At 33.0% G+C, this 22,908-nt stretch overlaps 1 protein-coding gene across 1 annotated transcript; it reads left to right on the top strand.

The window, feature by feature from the left end:
• The first annotated feature begins 21,091 nt into the window (after positions 1–21,091).
• LOC18425515 (myb-related protein MYBAS2) lies at positions 21,092–22,254 on the top strand. The gene is made up of 3 exons (XM_006830056.2): positions 21,092–21,212; positions 21,366–21,495; positions 21,708–22,254. Exons 1-3 carry the CDS (start codon positions 21,092–21,094, stop codon positions 22,156–22,158), a joined length of 702 nt encoding a protein of 233 aa, XP_006830119.2. The 3' UTR covers positions 22,159–22,254.
• The last annotated feature ends 654 nt before the right edge of the window (positions 22,255–22,908 follow it).

Below are 22,908 nucleotides of genomic sequence, written 5' to 3'. Positions count from 1 at the left end.
CTAACGCTCATCCTATCTTAACAAACGAATGAAGTCCTTATAGACGGACTAATGTTCTCTTGTTTTGTCCTTTACCCCTTAGGTTTCGGCGTGATGAGGCATATCAGTTTATCAGGAGAGATCAAGGGCTCTGACCCTTCAAGTTTGTCAAAAAGGCCCATCTAACTTCTTTTGTTTTCATTTGTCCAAAGCTTAACTGGATAGATTCCGAAGTTCCCTTTACAAAGTGCACCAGGTGAAGGATAGGTCTATACTACGTACTTCCTTTTTTATCTTTTTTCTTTTTTTTGTTTTTGAGGGGTAGTTTAGTGGTAGAAATCAAACTTGAGATGTAATATTGCGAACATCAATTGCTAATCAGTCAAGCTCAAGCTCAAGCTCTATTCCTGTTACATATTTTGCAAGGTGCGGACTCGAATAACACTTCGTTAGTCAACGGTTTCCATATCAACTTCAAGGAGAATAGCATATGCCATAGGTGTATATTCCTTATGAGAACAATAGGGAGTTAACTACCCATTCCAAATATGAAAAAGGGTGGACATTAACGGTTTAGGGCAAGTATACGTATTTAAATATACGACGATTAATGGCTATCTCCTTCTTCAGCGTTGAAAAATGATAAGAATGGCGCTTTTGTTGTAACAAGTACGATACACCATCATAGTGCTGCATGTTTCCCAGGACAATATTGTACAATTATAGTAATGGGTACACATAACCCAACATCAACTGTTCATATTTGAAGTTAATTTTTCCGTTTCTAAGCAAGGGTGACCATTAAACCGAGCGACTTCTCCCACCATTCATCGAAAAATACAGTTCATGGATGCTAGGTTTTACTACCCCACATTGTAATTGGAGTATAGAATATTATTTCCTCTTATCTTTTACTATGGATCTCAAAGGTATTTTACCGGAAAAAACTAAGTAAGAAAGCATTGTACAGCTACATTATCACTGTCCTATATTTATTTTCTAGGAAAGTGGTATTTATTGTAGCTACAGGGAAATTGCTTTCCTGCTTTTCTTAATGCTCTATGTATATCGGTAAGAAAGCAGCTTCATGCATATTTGAATGTGAAAAGTGCTTTTTCAGGCTAATGGAGAAGCAAGATGGGCTATACTAAACAACCCCAACCTAGGCCACTAAATTTGACCCAAGGATCAAGCAGGACCACAGCTTGAACTAATAACAGAACCAGGTCAAGCCACTTATCTAGGACACAGACAGAACCTGGTCATGCTCGCTTTTGCCCAGCCTAGCCACTGCTGGGACACATACCTGGGCTAGGTCTATGCCAAACCTAGCCAGGCCTACACTCTTAAATTTTTCTAATCCTGTGAGGAAGTGCTTTCACGAAACAAACATGTCATAGCCGCTGAGAATGGGATAGTTTATGAAGAAGGGGAGAAACAGAAGCGGTAGAGCGCACTGCAAGATGGTGTTTCGCAAGGCTAGGAGAAGAATCCCTAGTAATCATCCACCCCAACTCTGGTTTAACATAGTGAGGATTACCTTGGCCACATAAGTTTTCATTAATCGGTTTTCACTAATCCTTTTCACTAATCGGTTTTCACTAATCCACTCTAAAACGTTAGAGAAAGACTGAGTGAACAATTTTAATAACTCGAATCATATTGCCACCATTGTTTTGGTTTAGAGCAATGAAAGCTGGAGTAGATTACTGACCCCGGAGTTGTTAACGCTCTCCTCTCTCTCTCTCTCAATATCATTTCAATTGTAGCATTTTGTCCGGAAATGGGAACAATGATGGATATAATAATCATAGTGACTATGGTTACATGTGCAATGGTCATCATTATTGTTACTATGAATGCTTTGTTTGGTGTCTATCTTTGCTCCTCATATAAGCTAGTTTGGAGTTTGGACCCACTATTTTCTAATGGGATAGTTTTATACCCCCCATCCATGTATAAATTATATGTGAGCCCAGTTTTAAGCCGATTCGATTTCACTGCATGACTAGGATTGCTCATATCATGCCACAACACTGTTTGAACTTTATGTTTTTAAGGCATTATTCAGTTCTTCTTATTGGGAATGGGGTGCACATAGAAAAAAATAAAAACCTACTTCTCATCAAAATAAATTATCAAAATGCCACCAAAAATTTTGGGTGTATTCTGGTAATTTTCTATTAAAGGAAATATTTTATTGTTATTATTATCACATGCATTTATGTCGGATGTATGCACACCCCAAATTTCGCTATTGAATGATTTGGAGAATAAAGACTAACCATAAAATATTATGAACAATCGGATCAAGATATGATATATGAGAACCAACTTATGACATTGTGACTCAAGTCATCCTAGCCATCTACTCACAACGACCGGAAAGATGTTTGTACCTTTGCATGCTCGATGTGGGACGTTTTTCTCACTCACTTCTTCACGTCCTTCAAGTCTCCAATATTTGTTGGTTCCCATTTTCTCTCTATTACTTAGTAAATGTATTATTTTTTGAACCGTTTTAACAACCACTACTTTCTTAATAATCCCGTGGGTACTTTTTTACCTTTATTATCTTGATAAATGGTAGTTTTTATCTCTCTACAAATAATCAATTCTACTCAATTTATCTCTTTCATTCAATCTCTCTACTAACAACCTATTCTACTAAAATTGTTCAATATAGATTCTTTCAAAAATCAAAACTCATAAATTAATATAAAAAAAAAAAAAATTGACTTAAAGATACTAATTTTACTGACATTAGTTACACTAGAAACTTTATTTTGGATGTAAAACGAATTTAATAGACAACTAACACTCAAAATAAGACAGATCTTAATATTTATATAACTTTTACACAATAATGAATAATTACAATTCAATTGCTACTATTTTTTTTTTTGGTATCAAATAGTGTCGAGAAATGAGGTTTCGATACTGAAAATCTTTTTGATAGACTTAAAATTTATTTTCATCTTTAATTATAAAATTTAAGGCTTCAAAAATAGTGTAGATTGAGCAGATCTATAAAACTTGAAAATTGACGGTCCAAAAATGCGTTAGCAGATGCACCATTTCTAAAACTTAAATCTATTTTTTTCTCATGTCCGTACATCTTGATGTCGAGATGATCAATTTGAGGATATTTGGGCATCAAAATAACCTCCTCCAGTGAAATTTTTGAGGTGGGCTCTAATTTGATTGTTTAGAGCCTCGGCTCTATATAAACTTTTTTTTTGCCTTTTTGAAACCTAAAAGACTAGCTTTTTGAGAACTTATAGTGATTTTTTTGAAAATTTGTGGCTGAGACCTATTCATCTAGCCGATTCTTCCATCCAAATCGCCGATCCATCAATCCGATACGGATTTTGGTTTGGTCAATCCGGGTCACCGGTCCAGTGTTTTAAACCTTGCTCTACCTATCAATAAAGGTCCAAGAGCATCAAAACTAAGCCTTAGTAATCCTCCAAATCTCTTGGGGCTATCGACTTCCAGAATCTCAAGCTTTTTCCCAATTAGCATTTTAGTTGGGGTCTATCTTGTCTAATCCTCATTGATTTGATCTTCCCCTATAGAATTGTAATAAGCAGCACTTTATCAACTATTACATTTGTAATCATCGAAAGTAGTGCCAATCGTGTAGAAGTAGGAATATTCAAAGGTCAAGAAAAATAGAAACAAGAAAGGAAAAGAAAAGATTTGATCAACCTTGAGGACATGTTTGATTTGAAGAAGGGTGGAATGCTTGGCAACCCGTAGCTATAATTAGGGACAGTTAGTTAATTACCAATTTGAATAAATTTGAATATTTCAAATTGAATTTGGGTTTAGTAAAAATAGGTAGGTTCTTATTTCAATTAGTTTGCTATCTTTTGGAGTGGGGATAAGTTATTGTATGGGATTTGGGAATAGGTTATTGTAAATTCACTTCCACCTCAGATCCGCAAATTTTAGGTCCAAACATAGTGTAGATTTGACAAGAAATGAAATGAATAACCCAAGAAAAGGATATATAGTGATAGTGGATCATTTTTTTTTTCTTTGGTTCATGGTCTTAGTGGTCTAGAATATAGACCCTTGTAGTTTTGGATCCTCAATCCATCTCTAAAATGGATTTTGGAAGGTTAATGCACTACAATAGGGCACTTGACCTAAACCTTACCTGTTTAGTAACTTCAAAAAATGATTTGTTTCCCAATTTTTCAGAAACAGAATATAATTTTGGTATTTTATCCCTCAGAGAAACTTCGTATTTCAGAAAAGAAATTGGGATTTTTGTTGGACAGTGAAAGATATCTGCTACAGTCTAGGGATTTCTAAACGCGGGTTTTTGGAGTCAAGGAGAATTCTTCAATATAATATGCTGGCTATTGCATCTGAGATTGGGTTTGAGATTGCAATATCATGTATTTTACAGTGTGTTCCATGACTCGGCTTTGCGAAGGCACTCGCCCTTGGCCGATACGACTCACTCGGGTGAATTCGAGTAACTTGCCTCCAGTGCAGAACTGTTCATGAGGGGGTATGAACCCTCAATATGATGAGGAGAAACCATGCCTATTACCCAACCAAGCACTTTTTGCGTATTTACATCAAAATTGACATAATAATATATGTAAGTTATATACACACATGATGCACAGCAAACTCGGGAAAAACAATATCCACGAAGAGTCCCAGAGCACCGTTTTTACATAAGTACTTTCAAATGCAAATTAAAATATCCTGTAAAATGCCACTGCATGCTTTATTTTAAGTAAATTTGCCACACATGCTGCAAATGATGCCTAAATTATAGCAGTTTATATTGGATTTCAAAAATTTGCACCCTGTTTAGCGAATTCTAGCTCTTTTAATAAATAATATGGATTAACTAAATTCTACTTACTCATAAGGGATACAAACACGTTTTAAGATGATATACAAGAATTCAATACCTTTGTTATGTGATTTACTTACATTTCTACCTTTTCGAGAACAGATCTACGTCATTTTTGCATCTAATGGGAAACCATACTTCATCAGGAAAAGTGTTGAATTATCTTGTAAAATTTCTATTATCTACATAGATTGTAACTAGCGAAGAGCATATAAATTTGTTTTAATTTAGTTTTGCATGACTTTCATTTACTTTCTTTCAATGGGGTTGAGGTCGTGGTGGTAGCACCACTTGAGCTTCAACTACCTGTCTAGGTTTTCATTCCCACTGACGCATTTGAAAGCCGCTAATTATTTTTAAAAACAGGTAGGGGCCTTGTATTCCCCACTGATCTACCCAAAAATAAAAAATAAAAAAAGCAGCTATATGCTAATTCCACATAAATTTCATGAGTTTTCATCGAGTTATAATTGAATTCCTTATCCAAAGATTTTACTAAATTTTTTTGGAAGAGTTATTTTTCAAGATTTTGCGTTGTTTTTTTTTATCATTTAGGCCTTTTTTTTTTTTCTTTTTTGTCGGGTGAGTAAGTGGAAAAAGGGCCCCTAACCTTAGTAAGAATTGAACTTAAGACGTAGCGGTTGCAAATCGTCAAACGCTAACTAATTAAGCCCGGGCTTGGCAATAGGAAGTTAGGATTAGAATTGGGAATTCCTTATTCTAAAATTTAGAATCTGGAATTTTTACTACATAGTAATACTACGTTTGGTTAAACTATTTGGAATTTTGGGGATTCTGATAAATTCTCCATTAACCTAAGATTTTGTAAAACTTGAGATCCAGAAATTAGCTAGATTTAACCTTTTATTGAAACTTTTATTGATCTGAAGGATATATATGTTAAATGAATGAGATTTTGACACACCATAGTTGATCCACGGTAGATAAAATGTGTTGGATGAATTGAGAGCATGTATGAGTATTTCAATTTTACTTTTTATAAACATCAGATTGAGCAAAACTTACGAGTGGTTATACTTCTCACCATGCACACTCGTGAAAAGTTTAGAAAAATATTTAATAAAAATGGAATGATCAAATTATCCTCATGTATGATTGAGAGTATATATATATATATATATATATACTTTAGTTTTATTTTTTTTACATTTGGTTGAATTAAAATAAAAATAAATAAATACAAGTTTCTATAATTTCCACAACCATAATACACTTCGAAAAATATAAAATATATTAGAAAACCTAACCATCCCTAAACTATCCTAATCAAAAGGCTATTGTTCTCAACCGTCCCATCAAAGATTAGGTAGTTGACATATACTATTGCTTGGACGTATACTATTATGAGTATAATATAGAACTTGATGATGAGTCCGTCGTTTTAAAGAGGCCATAAGTTCAATTGAGGCATCCATTTAGATGGAAGCTATTCCAGATTAATATAAGACAAAAATGAAAATGAAACATGAACCTTAGTAGTTATACCAAAAAGCCGTTAGTTTTAAATGGAACTACATTAAAAAGAAAAAAAAATAAGAAAAAAAAAAAAACGATTATATGCATTTGCAACCTTATTTGCAAAAATAAATTTGTATTAATTTATACCATCCATTTTATTTGGACGGTATAGATTGGATATTATCTTAAAATTGATGTCTTATATTATACAATACGACCATTTACCTTTGATACAAGGTGGTTGCAATTAGTTACAACCATTCGATGTGAAGTTTAATAGCTTGGATGTGTCACAAAATTCGAGAAAATTTCTTTTGAAGTTTAAGGTTGGTCAATGGAATAATTGCAGCCAACCAATTTCACATCCAATTGTCAAGATTAATATCTCACCTTGTACCAAAGGTAAATGGTCTCATTCTATACTTACCCATGTATTAAAAGATGTGTTAGATATATACCATCCAAATAAAAGTATTGAAACCTTATTACTACAAATATGGTTGCAGCATCATATAAACCGTATGCAAAAGTTAAACCCATATGGCACAATAATATATTTATATATATATATATATATATATAGGGAAAATATCATGTTAGCCCACGGGCGTAACTACAATATCAGCCAACGGCCCATATTGAAATTGAGCTCAATCCAATGGTCACAACCTCATTTCATATTTTAATTTTAATTTTTTATACAAATCCAAATTATTTGAATTTTGAGTGTCTATTCTTAAAAAATAGTAGAATTTAATAAAAATATTTTAAAAAATAATTCGAAATAAATATAAATTGACCAAAATACCCCGAAATTATTTTGGGGGTATTTTAGTTAATTTATATTTTTTGAATTAATGTTTTTATATGTTTATTAAGTGAGCCTTGATAAGTAGAATGTACGCATAAATTTTCAAGTGATTTGGATTTTTAGAAAAAAAATAAAAATTCAAATACAAAATAAAGTTGTGACGGTTTGATCGGCCCAAATTCACTCTGGGCCATTGGTTGGCTAACACTGTCACAGTCAGCCCGTGGGCTAGCAACATCCATTCCTATATATATATATATGGGTTTGTCTAGAGTTAACAAGCCCTCAAAATACGAAGGTTCAAGTTAGAAGGGGTTCTGATCAGTGTATTTATCAAAACAATGATTATTCTTTTATTAAAAAAATTATTTAAATAGATAACTTTACCATTAATCAATGGAAAATTTTAAATTTTCACAAAAATATAATGGCATTTTGGAAGTTAGTATCCTAAAACATTATTTATAGAGTGCTCTGGTCCTTTAGTTAAAAATTCAATTTTACCCCTTGTGTAGATGACAAAAGTATTTTTTATCTTGCAGTAATATTTACAAAATATCCCCACAAAAGTAACTTTTTTAAAAAATAGATTACAAAATTAATAATTCCACCCTTTACAACACTCTCTATCTTGAACCTTTGTAATTTAAAGGATTGTGAAGTTTAGATTATCCCTATATATATATATATATATATATATATATATATATATATATAAAGATGCTACAAAACGCCTATAGGCGAAAATGAACAATGATTTCGCCTACCCTCATCACCATCTAAACTCATCTCACGATCATTGTTGTTCCGTAATGTTTCAATTTTCATTTTTTTTACTAATCGGAATAATCTGAAATTTGGAGCGTGTGTACATCTTAGTGAGGTGCACCTAATAAAAATATAAAAAAAAGAATTCGCAAAATATAAATTGACCAAAATACCCCCGTAATTCTACAGGGGTATTTTGATCAATTTACATTTTACAAATTATTTTTTCATATTTTTATTAGGTGCATCTCACTAAGATGTATACACGCTCCAAATTTTAAGTAAGGTTGATTTGTAAGAAAAAAATGAAAATTGAAACACTACTAGACAATTGTGACCGTGTGACGAAGTTTAGGTGGTGATGAAAGTAGGGAAAATCACTGTTCATTTTCGCCTATAAGCATTGGGAAGAGTTTTCCTATATATATATATGAAAAAATTTGATGTACGCCCATGTGCATACCACAACACTGCCCAGATCGAATATGGGCCGATCTGATGGTCACGGTTGTCCAAGAGTGTTTGAATTTTAATTCTTTTTCTACCAATCCAAATGATATGAAATTTTTTGCGTGTGTACATCTTAATGAGGCATACCTAATAAAAATATAAACAAATAATTCTAAAAAAAAATGACAAAAATACCCCTAAAACATTTGGGGGGTATTTTGGTCAATTTATTTCATGTAAAATATGTTTTTCATATTTTTCATAGATTCACATTTTTTTATGAATACACGCTCCAAATTTCAGATCATTTCAATTTCTAGAAAAAAAATGAAAAATAAAACACTACCGAACATCTGTGATCATCAGATCGGCCCAGATTCGATCAGGGCCGGTCAGCATTTACCGTAGCGGTACAAGAATCGGCATACCGAAGCATCTTCCATATATATATATATGGAAATCTTGGATTAGCCCACTGTCTCATATGAACATATGAGCCCAACAGCCCAGATTGAATCTGGGCCGATCTGACGATCACAGATTTCCAGTAGTATTTGAATTTTATTTATTTTTTTACAAATCCAAATCACTTGAATCTTTAGGCATTTTTTAATCAAAAATATCAAAAAAATATCAAAAAAAATATTTTACATGAAATATATTGACCAAAATACCCCCAAAACGTTTCTGGGGTATTTTGGTCAATATATTTCATGTAACATATTTTTTTTGATATTTTTGATAAAAACATGCCTAAAGATTCAAGTGATTTGGATTTGTAGAAAAATAAAATAAAATTCAAGCACTATCAGACATCTGTGATCGTCAAATCGGCTCAGATTCAATCTGGATTGTTGGGCCTATATGTTCATATGAGCTAGTGGGCTAATCCTAGCTTTTTCAATATATATATATATATATATATATATATATATATATATATATATAGTAAAGATCCTATAGGACCTTCCCCCACCTATGTGTGTAGGACCCCAAAGGATTGCCATTAAAGTTGGCATGGATATCTAGAAAATTTATCACATGGGTATGGGACTTGACTTTTCTATCGATCCATTACAAATTTAATGGTGATCATTTGGGGTCCTTCACACTTGGGTGGGGGAGAGTCCTATAGGATTATTTCTCTCATATATATATATATATATATATATATATATATATATATATATATATATATATATATATATATATATATATATATATATATATATATATATGTATAAAGGAAAAATCTTAGGTGAGCCCATTAGCTCACAGGAAAAAAATAAGCTCAACGGCCCAAATTGAATCTGGGCCGATCTGACGATCAGGGATATCTGGTAGTGTTTAAATCTTAATTATTTTTTTATAAATTCAATTCACTTGAAATTTTAGATATGCGTTCTTCTCATCAAGACTCACCTAATAAAAATAAAAATAAAAATAATTTGTCAAAAAAAAATTGACCAAAATACCCCCAAATCTTTTTCGGGGTATTTTGGTCAATTTATTTCATGCAAAATATTTTTTTTATATTTTTCAAAGATTCACCAATTTTTGATGTACACACACTCCAAATTTTAAGTGATTTGGATTCGTAGAAAAAAATTAAAATTCAAACACTACTAGACATCCGTGATCGTCAGATCGGCCTAGATTTAATCTGGGCTGTTGAGCTCATTTTTGCTTGTGAGCTTGTGGGCTCACCCTAGCATCTTCCGTATATATATATATATATATATATATATATATAAGAAAGAGATTTGGTGAGTCAGCTAGCCTATAGAAAACCTGTGAGTTGAACGGCTCTGATCAATTCATGAGCAGTGGATGGTTATTGGAGAGTTGTCGTTTCAAAATTTGAAAGCCCATCCGTAACCTCCCTCCACCCCCTTCCCGTACCCCCTCCCTCCAAATTTCTATGTATGTGCTTGTGTGGATAACATGTGGGATTTTTTTTCTACAATTTTATTTGCGTCCTATTGCCAGCACAATTACCATTTGCTTATTAGTTTATTAAAGTATTCAAAATTTGTTAATGAATAGGGTTTGGCAAGTAAAAGCTGGAATCAAGATTGGAAATCTGATTTTGAAATCTGAAATCAAAACGTTTTGAGTACTAGGTAATTGAAAATACTTTACTTAATTAATCTATCTGGAATTCTAGCGATTTTGGAAACCGTGTTTAGTATAAGCTGTAATTTTACCAACTTTGAGGTATGTAAATTGGCTGATATTACTATTCAATGAAGTTTGTTAATGAGATTGATATTTGTTCAGACCACGCATCTCACTCAGAAGACCTACTTGGGAGGGCTTCTTTCAATCTAAAATTTTAGGAACCGCACTACTAGATGATTATTAAAAAATAAAATAACTGAAATTTGAGTATTCGAACACTTCTCATCATCTAAAAATTGGATAGTCTCTATTCAATCTTGATAGATTGTTTTTTTATGTGTATGGAGCATACAATTAGGAATTTTTATTGTTGAGCTTAATTTATGGGTTGAAGATGTTAAATCTTCAAAATTTTTAGGGCCCTAAAATTAATTTTAGGTGAGGTTTTTCCCCGATTGAGTAAATACACATTACCCAATTGAATAGAATGTGCTGAAGGAAATATATTTTGGTATGTGTTAAAGGAAAAAGTCTATGTAAAGAAGAAGCCCTAAACAATCAAATTAAGGGGCACTTCCAAAATCCACCTTGTTTTGATGCTCAAAATCCTCAAATTGATCATATCCTCAAGATGCTCAGTTAAGTGATTGATTTTTTTTCATTAGGTTTGTTTCCTTTCAATCATGAACCTATTTGGTTTGTTAATGGTTCAATTAGTGTGGAATTGATGTTGCTCTGTGAAGTCATATTTGGGAGATTTTTATTTTCTAAATTGTTGAATGGCATCCATTGATGTTGCTCTGTTAAGTAATTGATTTTTTGTCATTACGTTTGTTTCCTTTCAATCATGAAGCTTTTTGGTTTTTAATGGTTCAAACCGGGTGGAATTGATGTTACTCTGTGAAGTCATAATTTGAGATTTAAAAAAAAAAAAAAAAAAATTGTCAAATGGCATCTATCGATGTTGCTGCGTTAAGTGATTCATTTTTTTTCATTACATTTGTTTACTTTTAATCATCAAGCATTTTGGTTTGTTAATGGTTCAAACAGGGATGGAATTGATGTTGCTCTGTGAAGTTGTAATTTGGAGATTTTTTTTAAAAAAAATTGTCGAATGGCATCCATTGATGTTGCGATGTTAAGTGATTCATTTTTTTTCATTAGGTTTGTTTACTTTCAATCATCAAGCATTTTGGTTTGTTAATGGTTCAAACATGGTGGAATTGATGTTGCTCTGTGAAGTCATAATTTGGAGTTTTTTTAAAAAAAATTGTCGAATGGCATCCATTGATGTTGCTCTGTTAAGTGATTGATTTTTTTTCATTAGGTTTGTTTCCTTTCAATCATCAAACATTTTGGTTTTGTTAATGGTTCAAACACGGTGGAATTGATGTTGCTCTATGAAGTCATAATTTGGATAATGTTTTTTTATTTTTTTATAAATACTCGAATGACATCCATTGATGTTGCTCTGTTAAGTGATTGCTTTATATTCATTAGGTTTTTTTCCTTTCAAGCATCAAGCATTTTGGTTTATCAATAGTTCAAACAGGGTGGAACTGATGTTGCTCTGTGAAGTCATGATTTGGAAGGAAAAAAAAATTTAATATTCAAATGGCATCCATTAATGTTGCTATGTTAAGTGATTGCTTTCTGTTCATTAGGTTTGTTTCCTTTCAATCATCAAGAATATTGGTTTGTCAATGGTTCAAACAGGGTGGAATTGATGTTGCTCTGTGAAGTTATAATTTGGAAAAAAAAAAAAAAAAAATTAATACTCGAATAGCATCCATTAATGTTGCTTTGTTAAGTGATTGCATTTTGTTCATTAGCTTTGTTTCCTTTCAATCATCAAGAATATTGGTTTGTTAATGGTTTAAACAGGGTGGAATCAATGTTGCTCTATGGAGTGTTCTGGGCCTCATCATAGAGGTGGTGATGGTTGTTGTTGCTGTTGTGGTTATTGTTAAAATTATTATTGACATAGTTGCAATGAATGTTATGATGTGTTTGAAATACGTATTTATGTAGTCTTTTATAGTGTGGTACTGATGCGATTATTGTATGCCCTAACAATGTCATCTGATTCTACAAGTAATCGAGGATATAAAACTCGACGATGTTCAAAGTGCAATATAGATTATGATAAGAAACCATCAATAAGCCAAAATAACCCGCACATGATGTACTATAAATGTCCCATATGTAGGTTCTTCCAATGGCGTGATGAATATAATATCGCCATGGAAAATGTCAATTTAAGACATTGCAATACACGACAGTGGCACAGTTGTTTGGAAAAGAAGTTGCAAAAGGCATCAATTACATGAATGTAATTATTGAAGACAATGTCACAGTTGCAATCTTTAAGGTATCAAAACGTGAAAGTGGAACACGGGCCTGTAATGTAGAGTTCAATCGTCACGACCAAACTTTTGTTTATACTTGCCACATGTATGAGACGCTGGGCATTATTTGTAGGCATGGGATTAGGATCTTGATGGTGAATAATATTTTTTAAATCCCATCGCATTACATAATGAAGAGGTGGACAAAAGATACGATGAAAGCGAAAGTGAGATACAGGCAGAGAAAACGAAAGTGAAAGCGAGAGTGAAGGAAGCTACCCAAAAAGTGTGCAGTTTGTAAAGGGAGTGGACATGACAAAAGGCATTGTCCATCTCTCGCACGTTCAAAGTATGAATGAACTATTGCTCTATTTATCGTATTCTATGTGATTTTAATATGAATTCTTTAAATATAAATATATGAAATGGGTTTTTTTCGTTTAGGTTAAATGTAAATATAAGATTCATGGATGGGTCATTTGAGAATGTCGAACGTGCTGAGTAATGGTAAGAATTTTTAGAGATTTGCATTATATTCAGTAAAATAGTATTTTTTGCGTTGAATTTGCATTGTAAGAAATTTGTTTGAATTGAAATTCTAATGCTTGTGCGGTTGTAGATAATGTACGTAAAAAATATTTCTTATGCTTATGTGGATGCAACGAGTGCTATCCTTTTGTATCAAAAAGTTGGCAGGTAAATAATATTTCTTATCATGTAGTTTATTCATAAATTTACCTTATTTAAACATTGTGGTACTTCTATCCTTGCTTGTATTACTTACTGATGGCCATACAGTTGCAGACACCGATTGATGGAGGACTTCACATTTCACTTGATGTTTCAAAGTCAGAAAACAATGCCTGCACTACCTCTGATGAATTTACCTTGTTTCATGGTTATTACTTGCATGTCCATCCACAATAGATGGTGGTGGTGGTAGAATAGGTTAGAATGTAGTGAGGTGAATATTTTAATTATTTGTAAACTTAATACTACACCTTTTGGAGGGTGATCCTTTTGGAGCCATTTGACATGTTTTTCTCTTATCAGACCATGTATCTTTTACTTTTTATGGATGTCTTTGAACTTTGGCAGTCTGGAATTGGTTTGTTTTAATTGGCAATGCGAAATTGGTTTGTGGTGTGTTCATTGTTTGTATTGATTTGTTATCATGGGGCTGTCTCATTATCTTGGGATAGCGCCTGATTGGGTTTGGAATTTATGACAGGTTTTGTATGATATATGGCTTGAAAAATCAAATATATGGCAGCAATGCCCAATTGGGTTTGGAATATATGATAGATTTTGTATGATATATGGCTTGAAAAACCAAAAATAGGCAGCAATGCCCAATTGGGATTGGAATTTACGATAGGTTTTTCACAGAGGCATTCTTTTAACATGTGGGTACCTAGCATGTTATTCACAAAGGCATTCTTTTACCAAGGGCATTCTTTTAACATGTGAGTACCTAGCATGTTACTCACAGGTTTATTATGGTAATTTTGGACAAATGTATTTAAAGGGATATACATTTCTCGAGTTGTTTCAATTCTCAAATTAACACTTTGGACCAGCTCTAAGTCAAATAAGCGGCCACGTGACAATATCTATTTTAAGATCTACTATCCATATGTCACTCCCTATATTTCATTTCACCAGCATGAGCATGCACTGTTGTCCAACATGTAAATGATAAATTTTTGAGAAGCGGGTAATGAGGCATTTAGACTCACAATAAATTGAGCCATTGGAACATCACTACAAACCAACACCAGAAACAAATTACATATATATACATAAAAGTTCTGTGATACCTGACCACTATAATGAAATAAAAGTCTTTGTTTTACTATAAGAATAGAAGCGTCTCAATGAAGGCTGAAGTATATATTTGCAACACAATTTGAAGAGCAATGACTGAAAACACAAGGGTTCACATGCAACTGTAAGAAAGAATGTCATGCTTTCACATGGCTGAATTTCAGCTTTCATAGCACATTTTTTTATAGCCCTCAATAAATGGCACAATCGCACTGGCCATAGTTCAAATGACCAACCCATCCATTTAAGTAAATTATAGATGCTTGAACTCTCGCTCACTATCAACGCACAATAAAAAATCAATACATAATGTCCTTGAGATAATATCCTTGAATTGAAATTGCATGGCAAATAATATATGTTTATAATACCAAAAGAACCTTTTGTTACTTTCAACTACAACATTTTCCAGAAAATGAGAATAAGTTGAATTCCACAATGGGAATAATTACATTAGTAAAAAGGCAACCTTTGGTAAAAAACTAATTTCAAGTCAGAAAGTATCACATGTTCCTAATCAAGACTATAAAAATAAAAAAGATGAGTGCAAGCAAGCACATATTTATTATACACAAGAAATAAAAAAATTGTTGCAAACACCCAAAAGCACCAAGTAAGAATTGATGCATGCGCACTATGGCAACGAGTATCGTATTATTGCCAACACTTGTTTCTAGATTGAGCATGACACGTTCTTCTGATTCTTGCATTGGATTCCACTGTCGTGTATTGCGATGTCTTAAATTGACATTTTCCATGGCGGTATTAGAACCCACATATGGGACATTTATAGTACATCATGTTCGGATTATTTTGGCTTGTTGATGGTTTCTTAGCACAATCTATATGATACTTTGGGCATCGTCGAGTTATATATCCTCGATTACTTGTAGAATCAGATGACATTATTAGGGCATACAATAATCGCATCAATATCATACTATAAAGGACTAAATAAGTACGTATTTCAACCACATCATAACATTCATTGCAAATATATCAATAATAATTTTAACAATAACCACAACAGCAACAACAACCATCACCACCTCTATGATGAGGCCCAGAACACTCCACAGAGCAACATCAATTCCACTCTGTTTGAACTATTAACAAACCAATATTCTTGATGATTGAAAGGAAACGAAAGTAATGAACAAAAAGCAATCACTTAACAAAGCAACATTAATGGATGCCATTCGAGTATTAAAAAAAAAAAACGAAATTCAAAATTATGATTTCACAGAGCAACATCAATTCCGCCCTATTTGAACTATTGACAAACTAATATTCTTGATGATTGAAATGAAACAAACCTAATGAACATAAAGCAATCACTTAACATAGCAACATTAATGGATGTTATTCGAGTATTAAAAAAAATAAAATTCCAACATATGACTTCACAGAGCAACATCAATTCCACCATGTTTGAACTATTGACAAACTAAAATGCTTGATGATTGAAAGGAAATAAGCCTAAATGAATATAAAGCAATCACTTAACATAGCAACATTAATAGATGCCATTCGAGTATTTATAAAAAAAAAAAATCTCCAAATTATGACTTCACAGAGCAACATCAATTCCACCCAGTTTGAACCATTAACAAAACCAAAATGCTTGATGATTGAAAGGAAACAAACCTAATGAAGAAAAATCAATCACTTAACAGAGCAACATCAATGGATGCCATTCGATAACTTTTTTTAAAAAAAAATCTTCAAATTAATACTTCACTGAGCAACATCAATTCCACCATGTTTGAACCATTACCAAACCAAAATGCTTGATGATTGAAAGTAAACAAACCTAATGAAATAAAATCAATCACTTAACAGAGCAACATCAATGGATGCCATTCGAGAATTTAAAAAAACAAAAATCTCCAAATTATGACTTCACAGGCCAACATCAATTCCACCATGTTTGAACCATTAACAACCCAAAATGCTTGATGATTGAAAGTAAACAAACCTAATAAAAAAAAAATCAATCACTTAATGGAGTAATATCAATGGATGCCATTCAACAATTAAAAAAAAAAAAAAAATCTCCAAATTATGACTTCACATAACAACATCAATTCCACCATGTTTGAACCATTAAAAACCAAAAAGCTTCATGATTGAAAGGAAACGAACCTAATGAAAAAAAAATCAATCACTTAACAGAGCAACATCAATGGATGCCATTCCACAATTTTAAAAAAAAAAAAATCTCAAAATTATGACTTCATAGAGCAACATCAATTCCACCCTAATTGAACCATTAACAAGCCAAAAAACTTCATGATTGAAAGGAAACAAACCTAATGAAAAAAAATCAATCACTTCACAGAGCATCTTGAGGTCGATATGATCAAGTTGAGGATTTTTTAGCATCGAAACAAGGTGGATTTTGGAAGTGCCTCTTAATTTGATTGTTTAGGGCTTCTTCTTTACATAGACTTTTTCCTTTAACACATGCCAAAATATATTTCCTTTAGCACATTCTATTCCATTGGGTAATGTGTATCTACTCCATCAAGGAAAAACCTCACCTCATATTAATTTTAGGGGCCCAAAAATTTGAGGATTTAACATCTTCAACCCATAGGTTAAGCTCAACAATAAAAATTCCTAAGTGTATGCTCCATGCACATAAAAAAATAATGTATCAAGATTGAATAGAGACTATCCAATTTTTAGATGATAAGAAGTGTTAGAATACTCAAATTTCAATTATTATTTTTTTAATAATAATCTAGTAGTGCGGTTCCTAAAATTTTAGATTGAAAGAACTCCCAAGGAGGTCTTCTGACTGAGATACGTGCTCTTAACAAATATCAATCTCATTAAAAAATTTCATTGAATAGTAATATCAGCCAATTTACATACCTCAAAGTTGGTAAAATTACAGCTTATACTAAACACAGTTTCCAAAATCTCTAGAATTCCAGATAGATTAACCAAACAAAGCATTTTCAATTACCTAGTACTCAAAATGTTTTCATTTTAGATTTCAAAATGAGATTTCCAATCCTGATTCCAACTTCTACTTTCCAAACCCTATTCATTAACAAATTTTGAATACTTTAATAAACTAATAAGCAAATGGTCATTGTGCTACCAATAGGACGCATACAAAATTGTAGAAAAAAAATCCCACATATTATCCACACAAGCACTTACGAAGAAATTTGGAGGGAGGGGGTACGGGAAGGGGGTGTAGGGAGGTTAGGGATGGGATAGGGAAGGGGCAGAGCAACATCAATTCTATATTCTGGTGTTACAAAAGTATCCACAATGTTTCTAGACGATCATTGTTTATGTTTCTAAGTGCCTACTGATACAAAGATATTTTGTGAAATAAAAAAAAACAGCCCTAAATTGAAAGCCCTAGAAGGAATGAAGAAAAAGCCCTAATCTTTGAAGTCATAAAATGAAACCAATCTGGCATTAATCCATACCTTCATTGTGCCCTGTGGAGAGAGAGAGAGAGGTGCCCTGCTTTTGTTGTCTTGTTGCCCAAATGAGAGAGAGCGAGAGAGAGAGAGCCTTGTCTCGTTGAGTTCTAGAGAGAGAGAGAGAGAGAGAGAGAGAGAGAGAGAGAGATAGGTTTCACAGTAGAGGGAGAGAGCATCTTTAACAGGAAGGGGTTTTACTGAGTTGAGAGATAGGGGTTTCGGCAAAGGAGTTTTACTGAGATGAGAGAGAGGGCTTTCGACATAGGAGTTCCATTGAAATGAAAGAGCGCAAAGGAGAGAGGGTGAGATGAGAGAGATATAGTTTTCACAGTGCTTGTTGGGTTGTTGATGCTCCCAGTAGAGAGAAAGGGTTTCCCAATTGAGAGAGAGAGGTTTCGTAGCTTGTTGGGTTGTTGATACTCTCAATAGAGAGAGAGAGAGGGTTTCGCAGTAGAGAGAGAGTGTGTGTCTCCTCTCTGGCATTGTCAGGATACTCTGACAAAAAGGCTTTTAAATTTTGAAAACGGCAACTCTCCAACAACCGTCCATTGCTCACAAATTGATCTGAGCCGTTCGGCTCACAAGCTTTCTATAGGCGAGCTGGCTCATCAAATCTTTTTTCATATATATATATATATATATATATATATGGAAAAGGTTTCTATGTTTCCCCTACAGCATAGAAGTTCTATCCTCCCCTTACGATCCAGCCGTCCAATTTTGATCAACGAAGCCACTCACCATTTGATCTTAGATCCGACGTCTCAAAGTATTTTACATTTAGTTTTTTTTTATACAAATTGTATGAATATGAAATTTGGTACGTGTCATTTTCTCATTGGGGTACACCTCTAAAAAATATTAAAAATAATTTTTCAATAAAATATAATGACCAAAATACCCCTTAAAAATTTTAAGGGTATTTTGATCATTTTATTTTATTGAAAATGTTTTACATATATTTTTCGCTAGTGCGAGTTTAATAGAGGAATGGACATCCAATATTTGGTGTCAAAGTAGTTTATAAAAAATAAATAAATAAAAAATAGTGTAGAGACGTGACATTGTAATTGGGGTAATCTTAGCCCTCCATTCAGAATGGACGGTTGGATAAGGGGGAGGATAGAACTTCTATACCGTAGGAGAAGCATAGAAAGCTTGCCATATATATATATATATATATATATATATATATATATATATATATATATATATATATATATATATATATCATAATAGCTTAGAAGAGATGATCGAGAGAGAGAGAGTGAGAAAGAAAGAGAGAGAATGAATTAACAACTCCCTCAAAACACAAAAGTCAATATTAGATTTGGTTGTGATGGTGGTGTATTTATCAAAAAATACTTTTTTTGTTAAAAAAATATTTTAATAGGTAACTTAATCTTTAAGTAAGGAAAAATTTAAAATTTATACAAAAATACAATGATATTTTGGAAGTTAGTATCCTGAAAGTTTATTTGTAAAGTAACATTGTCCTTCTATAAAAATTTTAACTTTACCATTTATGGAGATGACAAGTGTTTATTCTCTTTTAGTTATTATACTTACAAAAACAGCCTTACTTGAAAAAATAAAATATATATGCAGTTAGTTATCGTTAACTTTTATATATTTATATATTTATATAGAGAGAGAGAGAGAGGGACAGAAGCAACGCCATGAATATGCAATGCCGTGGTCGACAGTTGCACAACAATGGTGCGTTGTGCATAGGTGATGGAGGGGGAGAGGGCAACAAGAGTGTGTGCGCTATGAGGAAGGACACCGAGACCACATAATCTTCAGGGTGACGAGAGTGAAGACAAAAGTAAGGAGAGAGGTGGAGCTCCCACAAATTAGTGTCCTCCACGTAGGACTTAATGGTCTTTTAGGGTAGGGGCTTCCCATTTATTGGCCACCACCACCTATCTTAGTCCTCTAGAAAACCCCGGTTTGCGCACCTGTCTATGTCCAACTCCCATACAAATAGTTTCCACCCATGTGATAGAGAATAGAACCTTGAATCTTTCCTCTTCTCCTTAGTTTAATGCTTTGGACTATATTGAAAAAAGGATACTTCTACTTACTTATTTCTAAAGGAAATAGTTTATATAGAGCCGAGGCTCTAAACAATCAAATTAGAGCCCACTTCAAAATTTTCATTAGAAGTGGTTGTTTTGATGCATAAATATCCTCAAATTGATCATCTCGACATCACGATGTTTGGACTGAGAAAAAAATGGATTCCGAGTTTTGAAAATAGTACATCTTGTGACACATTTTTGGAGCATCAATTTTCAAGATTTTCATGTTTTCATAGGTCTTCTTGATCTATATTATTTTTTAAGCTTTAAATTTTATAATTTATTATAAAAATATATTTTAAGGTTATCACAATGACTTCCAATACTGAAACCACATTTTTCGACATTATTTGATGATGCGCTTTTTTTTTATTGTTTAGAGCCTCGGCTCTATACAAACCACACCCATTTCTAAAACCTATATGTGGGTTTCCCCAACTTGACTAGGGAAGCCACTTGGATAATATACATAAATGTATATCTTTACATAAAGGCCCCTTATTTATAACATCCATATTAGGGTTTCCTCAAGGAAGCGATGGATAATATACATAAATGTATATCTTTACATAAAGGCCCCTTATTTATAACATCCATATTAGGGTTTCCTCAAGGAAGCGATGGATAATATACATAAATATATGTGGTGACAACATGTATGACATAACTTTTTATCTTTACATAATCTTGCCCCGACAGCCACCACGCGAACATGCAAAGTTCCAAATTTGTGTTGTTTTTGTGTTAAGTTTAAAAACATGGATTTATCCTTGAAAAACAACTTCCAAATGTGTGTGCATATATCATAGATATACGAGAGTGAGACAAACATATACATATAAATAGCCAAAACAATATATGGGGCTTGCAGTCTTCTTCTTTGTCGTGTAGGAATGGGTGGTGAGAAAGAAGAAAGGCGCAGGGGTCCTTGGATGGAGGAAGAGGACATAAAGTTGGCAATGTCTGTGAAATTGATAGGAGAGAGGAGATGGGATCACATAGCTCAGGTATCAGGTGGGTGAAAGTACTTAAGGGAATGTTTGATTTGAATCGTATCTCATTCCTAGATTTGATTCGTTTCGTCGATATGAATTTCTAGGAGATACAAATCCTGTATATTTGTTCTTGGATTTATGAATCTCTTTGTTTGGAAATTGACTCTTATAGGTCTAAAGAGGAGCGGGAAGAGTTGTCGGTTGAGATGGATGAATTATCTTCGTCCGGACCTGAAACAGGGGAGAATGACTGCTCAAGAGGAATGTTTAGTTCTCCAGCTCCATGCTCAATGGGGAAATAAGTAAGTTTTTAGTACTAATAACTAAATATTTACATCATAACGTATTGCGAGATCGGAGAATATTAAGCCTTCTCAATGGCCAACAATAAGATTAAAGCCTAGTTGGTTAGGGAAGTTGATCACTACAAATTTGTAGTGAATCTCAAATTGTTTGGGAGTTGGTCTCAAATTATTTGCTTTCGAAAGGAAAATTAATTGCTAAATTTTTGTAGGTGGTCTCGAATTGCTCGGAGATTGCCTGGCAGGACTGATAACGAGATAAAGAACTATTGGAGGACCCATTTGAGGAAGGAGGCCCAAGAGAGATGCCAAGCCACCTCTCCATCTTCTTTCCAAGACCCTACTTCTCTTCTCCTCTCTCACTCCAAAGACAAGGAGCCTCCGAATGCTCATATGAAGGATTTCGCACCAGACAATTCACTATCTGGTAGCAGTTCGCCATCATCTGAGAGTGTCACAACATTTGATGATTATTTTCTATATGCGGATCGTTCGCTACCGTGTCTACAAATGGATGAGAAATGGATTGCTGATCCACATGATGAAGCTGAGTTTTGGAATTCATCCCATGGTCCATCGGACTACTATACAGATTCTTTGTGGAACTTGGAAGAAGAAGATTTAAAATTGGAGAAATGTGGTGCAAATGGGAGATACTTCTAGCTAGAAATTTGATGGAAGGGATTCCTCAATGTGTTTTGAGTCCATATCTTGTATAATAAATAAAGTTAAATAATGTACATTACTATTGCATTGTGTAAAGGGTGTGACCTAAGTTCATGTGGTTTTATCATTATGTAGTCGACAATGGTGTCTCATAATTCAGCGATAAAAAGCAAAGAATTGATTATTTAATTACCTACTACGAAAGAGGTTATCTTGCTTGTAACATATGACCAGCATCACTTTTTGTCGTTTTTTTTTTGTTTTCCTGTATCTGAGAAACGACAATGTGGTCATCTGCCCGTTGTAATGTGTGTGTAAATTAATATATTTCAGGTGATGACGAGATACAAATGAAATTAGTTTTATGATTTTTATTTTTTTATGAATTTTTTGTACCTCATATCTATATATGAGTTCAGCGGTTTGGATTGAATTTGGGCCGATCCGATGGTCACGATCTCATTTTGTATTTGAATTTTAATTATTATTTTTACAAATCTAAATCACATGAAATTTTAGGCGTCCATTCTTCTCATCAAAGCGCACCTAATAAAAATACTAAAAGCTAATTCGTAAACAATAAATTGACCAAAATACCTTTGAAATGTTTCATGGGTATTAAAATCAATTTATTTCTACAAATTATTTTTTTGATATTTTTATAATATTTTACTATTTGTAAATAATACACTTCTAAAATTTCAAGTGATTTGGATTTGTAGAAAAAAAAATTAAAATTCAAATACG

The sequence above is a fragment of the Amborella trichopoda genome, chromosome 7, assembly GCF_054954075.1.
Source record: "Amborella trichopoda isolate Santa Cruz 75 chromosome 7, AtrichopodaSantaCruz75HAP2 v2.0, whole genome shotgun sequence".
Lineage (NCBI taxonomy): Eukaryota > Viridiplantae > Streptophyta > Magnoliopsida > Amborellales > Amborellaceae > Amborella > Amborella trichopoda.
The sequence above is the reverse complement of the archived record's forward strand: the minus strand, read 5'-3'. Positions and strand labels throughout refer to the sequence as shown.